Source organism: Eschrichtius robustus, chromosome 18 (genome assembly GCF_028021215.1).
Source record: "Eschrichtius robustus isolate mEscRob2 chromosome 18, mEscRob2.pri, whole genome shotgun sequence".
In the NCBI taxonomy this organism is placed as follows: Eukaryota; Metazoa; Chordata; class Mammalia; order Artiodactyla; family Eschrichtiidae; genus Eschrichtius; species Eschrichtius robustus.
The window spans coordinates 9349303-9362434 of NC_090841.1; the positions used below are offsets into that span (position 1 = coordinate 9349303).

Genomic DNA, 13132 nt, shown 5'->3' on the forward strand with positions numbered 1-13132 from the left:
ATGATCTATCAGTATATTTTCATCCTCTTCAGAAGTTGCATTAATTTCATCATTTCATTGATTAGGTGCAATATTGCTGTCATTTTTATGACTGAGATGGTGGTGGATCACAGTGTAAGAGAAGATTGGGCCCTTCATCTCCCATTGCTACTCCATGCTGTCTTCTTAGGTAAGACTGGAACCAAGAGGAATTCTAGCCAATAGGGTCAAAAACCTACAGAAGTCACCCATAGAGCTTTCCTTTTACATGGACATCCTGCTTTTCCTCATTTCCAAAATATCTAGTCTCTTCCGTTTTTCACTGTCTTTCTGTGACATCTCTAAAATTCTAGTTGATCAGTCATTGTTTAAAATTGTACTATCACTACAATATAGAGTGGTACCTTGCCAGTGCTATTTCTATAAAGATATCCAAAACAAGTTGGGCCTCTTTGTGGGTCTTTGGTTCAACGTGATAAATTTAAAGCCATGAGACACAGTCGATGCACAGAGAGAAAGAATATAGTGCATGGTGCGCCAAGGACTGAGATTTTAAAATACTCAAGTAGTAGAGCAAAAAAATGGGAAGAGGAACCAGCCAGGCAGGGAGACTCAAAAGTTCAGTTAGAGAGAGAGAGAGAGAGAGAGAGAGAGAAAATTAGAATCTTTCAGTAACAGGGAGATCCAGGGGAGAGAACATCTCAGGAAAGAGGAATGCTAAGCAGAGGTCAAGAAAAGTCCGTCTATCAGTGCTTTATGAGAACATTTGATTTAAGGAATAAAACATTTTATTTTGCCTAAACCCAACTTCTTTACGTCAGTAACACAAACAATAACAAAGAAAACTAAACATTCTTTTAACGTGTTCCTCCTGGGTATCTTGGAATCTTTACTATCCCTGGAATCTAAAGGTGCTGAAGATTTGTTTATACTAAGAGATTCCACCGTTTTCTTCCAGGTTTGGACCATTACCGGCCTGAAGTCTTTGAACACAGCAAAAAATTGCTTCTTCACCTCTTGATCGCCCTCTCTTGCAACAGCAATTTCCATGCAATTGCTTCCGTGCTCCTGCAGACTCGAGAGATGGGTGAAGCCAAGACTCTAACAGTGCAGCCAGCTTATCAACCCGAGTATCTCTACACAGGTAACAAAAGAAGGAGTGGCAGGGAACCTGAGACGGAGTCACAAGTATGAGGATAACTCGAGGTGTCACTGGAGCCCACATTAACTTCTCGGGTGCTATTACCCACCCCCCAGCTTTCTAAGTGGTAAATGACGGGACTATAAGTATGCACCATTTCACTTGATGTGAACTTAACCTCTCAAAATCTTTCTTCATTAGTAAATATTTCCAAATATACTTTTAAAATTATTATGATGACTGCTGTTTTCATTAAATATGTTCCTATTGGTACATTGAAAATTAAAATGTCCGTTGACCAAGAGCGTGAGTCTAGAACACCCATAACCAGTGACCATCTCCATCACCTCAAGAGCAGACGTCACCAAGGTGCCAGATGTTTCACTGTGTACCCTCTAGTTCCCTTGAAGGAATCTATTAAATGACTGACTTTTTTCTGGAAGGCACCATTAGTGGAAGTCTATTAAAAATCATTGCTGTTTTGAAACCAAAAATTTCTTCTTAGAAATGAGGACAGAAGGCATTAGCTGAGTCAAAGAAATGACCCTGTTGTGTCCAAGCTACTCATGAAAACTTTCCCAAAAGGGTTGACCAGTGGTTCTCATTGAGAACCAGAACATTTAAAATATCTTAAAATGGTGATGAACTGACAGAGTTCTGGGGCCACTTTTCTTTACCTCGTTATTTTGTACATCACATTGGCACTGGATATGGGCTGGCATTTCACAAGTCACCACGTACTTCTCTCATTACCTTGAAAAAGAAGGACCTTTTATGCACTCTTGTCCTGGGCCCTGTCTTGTCTTCTGACAGACGTTGCATATTTCTCTGGAAAACAAATCTGAAGTCATTAACTCTGAAATGTAAGGACTACTGACCTCAGTTTAAGCTCTTTATTTTGAACCAAGCTACACCTAATTGAAAGTAATCCATCCATAGCCTCTCAGAGACACAAAACTCTCTTTACTATAGATGATGCTTAATTAAAAGACTCTGAAGACTCTGGCTGTTCTAGCTCCCCAAGGTAGGGATGTATTCTGTTAAGCACATGGCCTTAGAATGAGAAAATTGTAATCTCTGTTAAGTTGTGTATCTCTGAATGCATCAGTTTTGTATTCACTATACCACTGATGTGGCATAAAATGGTCTAGAGTGGGGATTTACAAAACCAAACCAAACACAGTATACCGTAGGCAAGACCTGGTAAAATGATTGAATCTCTATATAGTACACATGGCCTAGGTGTACAAAAGCTTTGAGAAGTATCTTCTTTTTATAAACATTTGTTAAATGTTTATTGAACACCCAGTTTCAACTATAGTTGCTTTCAAATCCATACTAAAAACCTATGTGATAAAAATTATTGTCTTCATCTTATTGTAATAGGAAACTGAGGTACAGGGAAGTTACATGACTCCCTGAGATTACACATTAAATGGCAGAGATGATACTCAGACCCAGGGCTTCTTACTCCTAATTTAATATATCTGTCAGACACACCAGAACTATGTACTTTTTATAATTATTAAGTAGGAGAAAAGGAACAGTCATGTGTATACATTTTCAAACCCACAACCTACCCAGAGATGTAGAATGCTAACTGTAGTATTTACTTATACCATATTTATTTTGCCTACCTTGAGACATATTTTATTAAAATATATTAATATACACACAGTATTCACAATTCTGGGTACATTTACTCAAAACATTATGTATAACCTACTTATCGCTGGTTAGTGTTGATATCTTCAAAAATGGTATCATTTCACATGTTTAAGTCGTCTGTTACCCAAGAATAATTTACTAACAGCACAGTTAGGTGCACATGCATAGCAGAACTATTCATCGGCCTGTGCACGTGTGTGAGAATGCACACGCAGACACACACACACGCTTCTTTTGTAGAAAGCATCAATTAAAACACCAGAGTAGAAAATAGCAGATCTCCCTCTATTACCAAATACACTCTCATTTACACAGCAGTGCAACTAATCCGTAGGCAGGGAAAGAGTGTCAGTCTTATTTAATCATAGCCGTAGCCAAAATGAAGCATTTTCCCCCCCCCAAAATTAAATAACTACACACTTCTTTATGCGCACCTCCTGACCTCATTAAGTGCCCGGCCTGCAAATTCCACCTTGACCTTGTCTTCCACCAGGTGGCTTTGACTTCCTGAGAGAGGACCAGTCCTCCCCGGTGCCAGACTCGGGGCTGAGCTCCAGCTCCACCTCCTCCAGCATCAGTCTGGGAGACAGCAGTGGGAACCTCCCACAGATGACCCAAGAGGTTGAAGATGTGGACGCAGCTGCTGAAATAGACGAGAAGGCAAACAAGCTCATTGAGTTTCTGACCACCAGGTAATGAGGGGTCAGGAGATGGGCTGCTGTTTTCAGGTCAGTCTTTTGGAAAAGGGACATCACTTTAAAACCACAGATGGAAAAGCATGCCTGGAGTTCTAGCAAAGTCTTCTCTCTTCCAAATTGTGTCTGCTGGAGTCTGTGTACAAGGCAGACACTGGTAGGCATTGTCACAGTTGAGGGGCAAGGAGATTTTGTGCATAAAGACCCTGCGGCAGACGGAGGCGGGAGAAGTAGCTCCCGGAGGTGAGCATGACTTTCACCATCTATTGGAGCTGCCGGGATCTGGGAGTTGAGACTTGGCAAAGAACATCACTCTGGAAACCAAAGATATTAGCCACGGTCAACCCAGTGGCAGCTGCAGAGAGGACAGCTGTCTGCTCCTGTAGTCCAAAGAGGCATTTCTAAATGGAATTCAGAAACCAGAAACAATAAGGACGCGTGATAGGAAAGGGATCAAACTAATAATAAATCAAAATTGAGAAAAACTGCAAGCGATCCTGTTTTTTGCAGGTCTTCTGGCTCTTCTAAGGAACAGTTTAACTTGGAAGGCTTCCAAATCTCTAGTCCCCTGAGGTCCAGTATTTGTACAAACGCATGCTTACCTGTGACCTGGGGCGTGCTGACCTTCCTCAGTGAGTTAAGTCCTGGAAGTCTAGTCTATATAAATATTTGTTATCTAGTATCTCACATGATTTTTCTTTATTCAACTATTGCATCAAGTAATACAAAAGATGAAGAGAGAGCATCTGTTTTTCAATTAATGGTTTAGAGTATTCTGTGCACTCAACTCAATATAGAATTTAACGTACAGGAAGCTCAGGGAGGGGCTGGTGGTGCCTCCATGCTGGGTACCTCAGAGACCTGACTGGTTTGTGGAGAAGAAAGGTATTGTCACCACTCACTGCTCTCAGTGCTGGGAAGGGTGTTCTCTAAAATTCTCACCCCTGGATCCATCCCATTCTTACTGTAGAAAACCAAATAGGCAACAGAGGTTGTATCTTCAAGTTGGTGCTATAGTATTTGGCAACCTAATGATGTGATCCTGATAAAAGCATTATCTCTGCAAATTCTAAGACATAGAAATTGAGTCTGTGTCTAAATCTATATTTTATTTAACATATTATATCATTTTGTTTAACAAACACTTACATAGCACCTACTATGTGCTAAATAAACACTGTCCTGGTGAATCGAGAGGTTTTAATTTTGTGGGTAAAACATAAGAAAAAGTGTCTCCATCAATTAGCTAGATCTGTTTTGAGTATGCTCTTAAGCTTTAGAAGACTGAAATTTACCACCAAATTAATATGTAAAATTTTAAAAAATGTGTGTTGTACCTTTGGAGTTAGAACTGTGTATATGGTTTTAAAAATGCAAAATGATAGTTACATTTTTGACATTTTGTGTGTTTTGTTGAAGGGCATTTGGTCCACTTTGGTGCCATGAGGACATCACACCCAAAAATCAGAATTCAAAGAGTGCTGAACAACTCACTAATTTTCTACGTCATGTTGTATCCGTGTTTAGAGATTCCAAATCAGGTACTTCATCCTGTTTCTCCAAATCCCACTTCAGTATTTTTCTATAATGGAGCTCATTCTCCCCATATAACCACACACTGTGTATGTATTTGTGTGTGTGTGTGTGTGTGTGTGTGTGTGTGTGTAAAATCCTGCATTCAGAAGCAATAGCAAAGGAATATTCATAGGGGATATTGAAGCTTTTTCAGATGTGCCTGAGTGATAGTTAATGTCACATATACTGATACTTGCATTATGCTCTATCAAATAATTTCCCCAATGTCTCTGTTCTCCTTGCTTCATTTACCTTACTAGAATTAAACTGTGCCTATATTAATTTTATTTAAAGAAGGCCGTGAGAAAGAAGTCGTAGTCACTGACTGTCAGACTCAACTGTGAAAACTGTCAGCCTTGCAAACTGTTTTTTTTTTTTTAAAAAGAATTTTGTGATAAAATGTTTTTGGCTTTAAAAGTATTTGCTGGCAAGTCCTGTGCCAGTGACCACTCAATATTCTGAACACAGTCTGATTCTAATTTAGACAGTAGTACCATCACAACATTTAAGCCCTTAGCTGCATTCCATTTAGATTCAGCTTGGCCTGGGCTGATATGTGTGTGAAATTTAAATTTGCTTCCTCAGCACGATACAACATCTATCCCTGCCTTTTTTCACACAGCAGGCTGGCCATAGTAAATAGGGCTCACCACCTCTCCTGGCTGCTCTGATAATTAGCACATTTCACAGTTGAAACATTCCAGATTAGCCACATCTCTTTTCATTATCAGAGGATACTTACTAAAAAACAAAAAATACTGTTAAAAACTGAAATGGGAAAGTTGTTCTAGGAATAGGATTGCCATTTCTTGTTTTGAGTTTCCCCTTTGGAATTTCTTTGAAATATTAAGACTGCTTTTATTGGTATTTCCCCCACTTAAAAGTCACTTAATAGCCTAAAGGAAGAAATTTATGATGCATGTGAACTCTTCATTTGTGTAACACTCTTGATTGTATGAAGATACTAAAAATGAGAAAACGTATGAATACCTTATATAGCGTATTCTCAGAGGGTATTTCAGGCTGCTTAGAATATTGTATGTCTTTTCACATCTTGCACGAGATACTTTTACCCACCTCAGTTTCCTTGTACATCGCTACTTTCTGCCTGTTTCCAATCCAGCACAATAAAATGTGTTCCTGGAAACACTTGTATTAGTCAGGGTAGCATAGCTGCTATAACAAATAACCCCCAAAGCTCAGAGACCTAACACAAGAGGCTATTTCTGGATCACATAACAGTTCAATGTGGACATTTGGGAGACAGCCTTCCACCTGGTGCTTCAGGGACCCTCTGCCCTGTGGCCCCATCATCCCCTAGGCTCGGAGGTCTCTACTCAGCCCTCTGTGTCCATGGGGCAGGTGAAGGAAGAGAGTGCGTGGAGGATTGCTCGGGAGGAGTTTACGTGCTAGCTTTGCATGTGACATCCAGTGCTTCTTCCCACATTCCACTGGCCAGAACCCAGGCACGAGGTCACGCCTGATTGCAAGGAAGGCTGGGAAATGTACGTTCAGTGTGTAACAGGGAGTAAAGGAAACCTTTTTCTTTTCTCTGCCACCCATTAAATAGCTTTTCCCAAAGGACGTCATCTTAGTGGTGGTGGGACGGGGGAGGATTCTGCAATCCTACTAGTACAGTTCCAGCAGTATGATTTAAATAAGCTTTTGTTCATTGCCAGGGGACCTAACCCCCATATATTAAATGGCTTAAGTAGAAAAATATGTTTTGAAAAGCAAAATAAAGATGTAAAAAACTATTTTGAAACATCCATTCATAGGTTGTGAACTGCCTATATGGGTTTAATCCTATATTTACTACCCTGAATGTGTCTAAGTCCATTTTCCAGGACTCTGCAGGAACATTTGTTGACTCTGCAGGAACAGTTTCTTATATGGTCTATGTGTCCCTGGGGTGAGACAGCCAAGCAGCAGCTAACAACAATCGCACTGAATTATCCCTCCTGGTCCTCACGCGTGAGACAATCGAATGTGCCCCAGAGCCTCTAGACCACGGAGACAGCTCAAGTCGATGTTTTCATCATGTCCTGTGGCTCTCGTAGCCTGATTTTCTCCCTGTAAAGAGGCACAGCAAGTGTAGGGTTTAGTGGCCCAGAATTCAGTCATGGACTTTTCCCTTTTGCTTTCATTTCTGTCTGACCACATGATTTTCTGAGGCCTGAGATTACCTTCATGCTGGTGGAAGAACAAATATTCAAGCGAAAGTTTAAATGATGCCTGCCTTCTTTGCAGTGCCTACACCTCCATATCTGCATGTTTATGGACTATTCTGAAGAGCAAAGACTTTGGCCCAGGCCTTGGCTATGCTTTGCTTTCCTCTGCATACACAAGTCCTCCAAAAACTTGTTTCTAACAAATTCTCTTATGAAAACAGGAGTGAAAGTATTCTATGTAAAAAGTACAGAAGAACAATGTCAAACAATAGCAGCGTAATAAATAATAATACACTTGTGAGCACATATTATGTGTCAGAGACAGTACTAAGCACTTCTTTTTTTTTTTAATTTTATTTATTTATTTATTTATTTATTTATGGCTGTGTTGGGTCTTCGTTTCTGTGTGAGGGCTTTCTCTAGTTGCGGCAAGTGGGGACCACTCTTCATCGCGGTGCGCGGGCCTCTCACTATCGTGGCCTCTCCCGTTGCGGAGCACAGGCTCCAGAAGCGCAGGCTCAGCAATTGTGGCTCACGGGCTTAGTCGCTCCGCGGCATGTGGGATCTTCCCAGATCAGGGCTCGAACCCGTGTCCCCTGCATTGGCAGGCAGATTCTCAACCACTGCGCCACCAGGGAAGCCCCTAAGCACTTTTTAAGTTGTTTGATTTTCACAACCCCTCTGAGGTAAATGCTACTATTCACAAGGTAAAGACAAGGACGCAGGCTCACAGAGAATTAGCTTCTTTCCCAGAGTCCCAAATCGCCCATTCAAAACTAGGACCACCTTGCTCCAAAGCTTCTGACTGTACTCCGCTATGCCTCCTTAAGACTGATTCAGATTTGGGTTTCATTTTAAAATGGTTAACTTTTAAATAAGTACCACCAGGAGGTAGCGCTGTGCAGCTAGCCTGTTGTAAACGTGCGGATAGCTGGTGCCCGAGGTTTGCAGAGGAGCGGCTGACCTGCTCCCACCCCTGTGCCCTAGGTTTCCATCTGGAACAGCACCTGAGTGAAGTTGCTCTGCAGACAGCGCTCGCCAGTTCTTCCAGACACTATGCCGGCCGGTCCTTCCAGATATTCCGGGCCCTCAAACAGCCACTGTCAGCACACGCCTTGTCGGACCTTCTCTCGAGGCTGGTGGAGGTGATTGGAGAGCATGGAGATGAGATTCAGGTACAGAAGGAAAGTCCGGGAACTCACCCTTCTCTCAGCTCAAAGATGAGGAGTTAATAACTTTCTTTGAGCTTTCTTCCTCTCGCCAAGTATCCCAGCCATTTGGACGTGTAAAATTTATTTTAAAATTCTAGAGGTTGACTTTTATTTTTACAAAAATCACTCCAGGGGGCGTTGTTCTAGAAATTCAGTGGACACTTTTATTGAGCCAACAACTGAAATCCTGTGGTGACTCTTTGTGTTGTTTTGTCTTTATTGATTTTATTTGGTGGGGGCTGAGGGAGTTGTCTTGTTTTGTCTTTTCTACTAACAACCTAAGATGCAGTTGTGCAACCTGCCCACCCAGAGAAGGGATCGCTATTGTATCTGTGCAAAGCACCACACCTGTCTGTGGTTAGCCTTCCATAAACTGAGAAAAGCGAAAGAAATAGTGGGGAGAGTAGATGCCACAGGAAGACCCTGTGGACTGGGGACTCCAGAGACCAGGGAGCTGGAAAGCCGGGGCATTACAAGCTCTGTAGCTTGGGCCAAGCCCTTCTTTTCCACCAGAAATGTTCTGCATCTGAGAGGACCTGCACGCCTGTAGACTTAAGCTTCTTCTCCTCCTCCTGGCCACTGGCAGTACACTATAAAATGCCCCTAGGACACAGCCCTTCTCATACTTCATCTCTTAATCTCTGCCTTTCAGACGTTGCCACTCTGTATTTCAGATGCCCACCATCCCCCTCAACAAGGGGCCGTGCTTGTCCCTTGCCCCTCCCTGTTGGATTTCAAATGAGATTGATCTGTGGAAGACCTCACAGCTAGGGAAATAAATCTTCATGATGATCTGCTAACTCCCAAGCCATCTGAATTTCCTAAGTGGCCCTTAAAATTTGTTTTGTAGCCTTTGTACATTAAACTAACCATGACTGTCTAGCTTTCAATATTACCATTATTTGAATAGTTTGCTTTGATTAAATTTATCTTCAGGAAGTTACTAATAGTTATAAGCAGTACAGAATGTTGTCTTTGCCTGTTTGGCAGGGTTACGTAATGGAAGCACTCCTTACCTTGGAAGCTGCTGTGGGTAACTTGTCTGACTGCCTGAAGAACAGTGATCTCTTAACTGTATTATCTCGGTGAGAATCAGTTTAACGACGTTTTGAAAATCAAATACGCTGTACTGAATATTTGGGAGATGCCTGGACTTTGGGCAATGTCTAAAGAACAAATCCGGTTTTGGAAGTCTGTGTATGATCCAAGAAAGTATGTATGACATTTCCTTAAGTTAAAAGAAAGGAAGTTACAACACACACACACACACACACACACACACACACACACACACACACACAGTAGATAAGTATTTTAAAACATCAGCAGGATAGACAATAAATGTTATTTCTAAATAATACAAATATTAATGATTTTTCATTTCCTATTTCTTTGAGTATTTTTTCAAATTTTATGTAATTATCCTATTTATTACATTCTATAGAAACAAAGGATTTTATTTTTAAATTTTTAAAAATTTTTTTATTTTTTTATTTTGGCCGGCTTCTCATCATGGTGGCTTCTCTGGTTGTGGAGCATGGGCTCTAAGTGCATGGGCTTCAGTAGGTGTGGCATGTGGGCTCAGTAGTTGTGGCACACAGGCTCAGTAGTTGTGGCGCATGGGCTTAGTTGCTCCGCGGCATGTGGGATCTTCCTGGACCAGGGCTTGAACCCATGTCCCCTGCATTGGCAGGAGGATTCTTAACCACTGCACCACCAGGGAAGTCCTGTTATTTATTTTTGGCTTGCATTGGGCCTTCGCTTCTGCATGCGGACTTTCTCTAATTGCAGAGAGTGGGGGCTACTTTTCCTTGCGGTGCACGGGCTTCTCATTGCAGTGGCCTCTCCTGTTGCAGAGCATGGGCTCTAGGTGCGCGAGCTTCAGTAGTTGTGGCACGTGGGCTCAGTAGTTGTGGCTCATGGGCTCAGTCACTCTGCAGCATGTGGGATCTTCCCAGGCCATGGATCAAACCCATGTCCCCTGCGTTGGCAGGCGGATTCTTAACCACTGTGCCACCAGGGAAGCCCCAAAGTATTATTTTTTAAATGAATAGATACGAAACACAACTGATCGATCACTGTAAAAACAGTTGAAATAAATGTTGATTTTACTTGAAGAAATTTCTACCTTAGGATCTTTCTTTTTTTTAATTTTTCAGTTCCTTTTGCTCCTGGCAGTGTTTAATAGCCCATTTCAAATCATTCACAATTTTGCATTCTGTTTGTGTAGTTAAGCTCATCTTGCTTGAAATTCAGTCGGCAATGTTATATCACGTTGAGCTTTGTTTCATTTTTAAGTTGAACATTTTTATGCATACGTAATTTTAGTGTGATTACTACCATCATACATACTTATCTATAGAAACCTACAGATTAATCTAAATCAGTAAAATTTAGCAAGAATGTTCATAAAGAGTTCTATCTTTTCAGCCTGTAATAGATTTAGAAATCATTTTTCATAAACGTTTATAAGTGCAAAAATTTTCCTTTGACACAAACATTTACTTTTTTTTCCTAGATATTTCTTTATCTGTTCTTTTTATCAGTCAGTTAATAGAATATTAACATTTGTACCTATCAGGTACATTTTATTTTGTAATCACTCTTACCCAAATTCAAACAAAAAATAAATGAAAGATCAGTAAACTTTACAGACAACTGCTTATTTCTTTAACTTTTTGATAAGTGGAAATCAGTATTCGGTTTTGTTGGTGAGGGTTGTTCTGATTAAGTTTTGTTTTTCATAGCTTTATGTTTAAGAATAAGGAAAACATATTCTTTCAGTTTAAGAATATGGAAAAATGAATAGAAAGTAATATTTCCAAAGAATGATTTCCCTCCCTCATTGTTTGTTGATGGATCTTGAGAGGACTAGCCTTTCACTGAAATGTGTTGGCTTCCTATTGAACTTTTTAACTTTTATACCCAGCTCTTCATCACCAGACTTAAGCTCTAGCGCTAAACTAACAGCAAGCAGAAAGAGCACAGGACAACTCAATGTGAACCCTGGAACAGCCAGCGGCAACGCAGCAACTGCAGAGCGCAGCCGGCATCAAAGGAGCTTCTCTGTGCCCAAGAAGTTCGGTGTTGTCGACCGGTCCTCAGACCCACCTCGGAGTGCCACCCTGGACAGAATTCAGGCCTGTACCCAACAAGGCCTCTCCTCAAAAACCAGAAGCTCATCTTCCTTGAAGGACAGCCTCACGGACCCATCGCACATAAACCATCCAACCAACCTGTTGGCCACCATCTTTTGGGTCACGGTGGCCTTGATGGAATCCGATTTTGAGTTTGAATACCTAATGGCCTTAAGGCTGTTGAACAGACTGCTGGCTCACATGCCACTCGATAAAGCTGAGAACCGAGAAAAATTGGAGAAACTCCAGGCACAGCTCAAGTGGGCGGACTTCTCAGGGTTGCAGCAGCTGCTCCTGAAGGGATTCACCTCCGTCACCACCACCGACCTTACCCTGCAGCTGTTCAGCTTGCTGACACCGGTGTCCAGAGTATCCATGGTGGACTCATCCCAAGCCATTGGTAAAGCCCACATCACTCACGCTCTTACAGTTCTGGTCATGGAGGGACTCATGTTTAGCGTCATAAGATAATGTGGGCTTAGTACTTCTAACGATTCTGCTTAAAAATGGTTCTTTGGGAATACTTTGTTCTTTCTTTTAAAATTCTATATAAGTCTTAAAATTCTATATAAGTCTTAATTATGTATATTGTAAGAGATATTTTTAAGGCAATAGCATAAAAGGGGCAGGAGTAATACATAAGACAGTAATCATTTCTTTATGCTTTCCAGATCAAATTGCAGACAGTGTTGGTTTATTCCATTGCTCTTGTACAGACTTTTTTCCCTTTTTGCTTAACTCCTAAATCTTTTATTTTTCTAAGCCTTTCTTTTCCTCTTGAAAATTCCCTTGGTTCCCTATCATTTTGAATTAAGCCAACAACAAACCAGATTTTTAATACCATGGCATGTGGCCCAGAATTCTTTCCAGGAAGCCAAAGCTTAATACAGTGGAACTAAGCTACTCCTCATCATTTTAAAGAATCTTTCTGATTACATGAGTAAGACTTAAATTGATTGGCCTGTGTCTTCTCAAGCAGGTTTTCCTTAAAATACATTTTTTGATAAAAATTCAAACTAGTGCTTCAGTTCATTTTAATCTGCTTTTTAAAATCTGTGCCAATCATTCTTATTTGTAACAGTCCGTAGCAAAACAGCCGCTGAACCTGCAAATTACAAATGTACTTCAGTGCCTCCTTTGAAATGGTGCCATTGCAGTGGTACATTTTTCCTGGATTTATGTTAGTTCAGATCAAAGCTGCTTCAAAAGGCTGCTTTCACATCACCTCAGAATAAAATCTGTAATATGCCTTCCCGCTATTAATGGTTCAAATGCACCATATTCACTTGTCTCCATTGTATCTTCTCTAATCCAGGGTTTCCACTGAATGTCTTGTGTCTTCTGCCCCAGCTGATACAGCATTTTGAAAACCCCAGCCAGTTCTGTAAGGATATAGCCGAAAGGATTGCTCAGGTATGCCTTATGGTTTCACCCTCAGGCAGATCCAAGGCCTAATGGTGGACAGAGTTTACCAGGCTCAGACAGGGCGATGAGTTTCATAAACCTGAAAATAATAACTGATATCACTAGTAATTCACATCTCTGGGTGGCTGAT

At 41.1% G+C, this 13132-nt stretch overlaps 1 protein-coding gene across 1 annotated transcript in view; it reads left to right on the forward strand.

Moving 5' to 3' along the window:
• FRY (FRY microtubule binding protein) overlaps positions 1-13132 on the forward strand; it is a 328463-nt gene that overhangs the window by 263829 nt on the left and 51502 nt on the right. Inside the window, exons 38-45 of the mRNA XM_068526437.1 lie at positions 66-169; positions 938-1123; positions 3282-3480; positions 4903-5024; positions 8217-8404; positions 9431-9525; positions 11370-11977; positions 12893-12990. Coding sequence (XP_068382538.1) covers positions 66-169; positions 938-1123; positions 3282-3480; positions 4903-5024; positions 8217-8404; positions 9431-9525; positions 11370-11977; positions 12893-12990 — 1600 coding nt within the window. The remainder of the gene's footprint in view (positions 1-65; positions 170-937; positions 1124-3281; positions 3481-4902; positions 5025-8216; positions 8405-9430; positions 9526-11369; positions 11978-12892; positions 12991-13132) is intronic.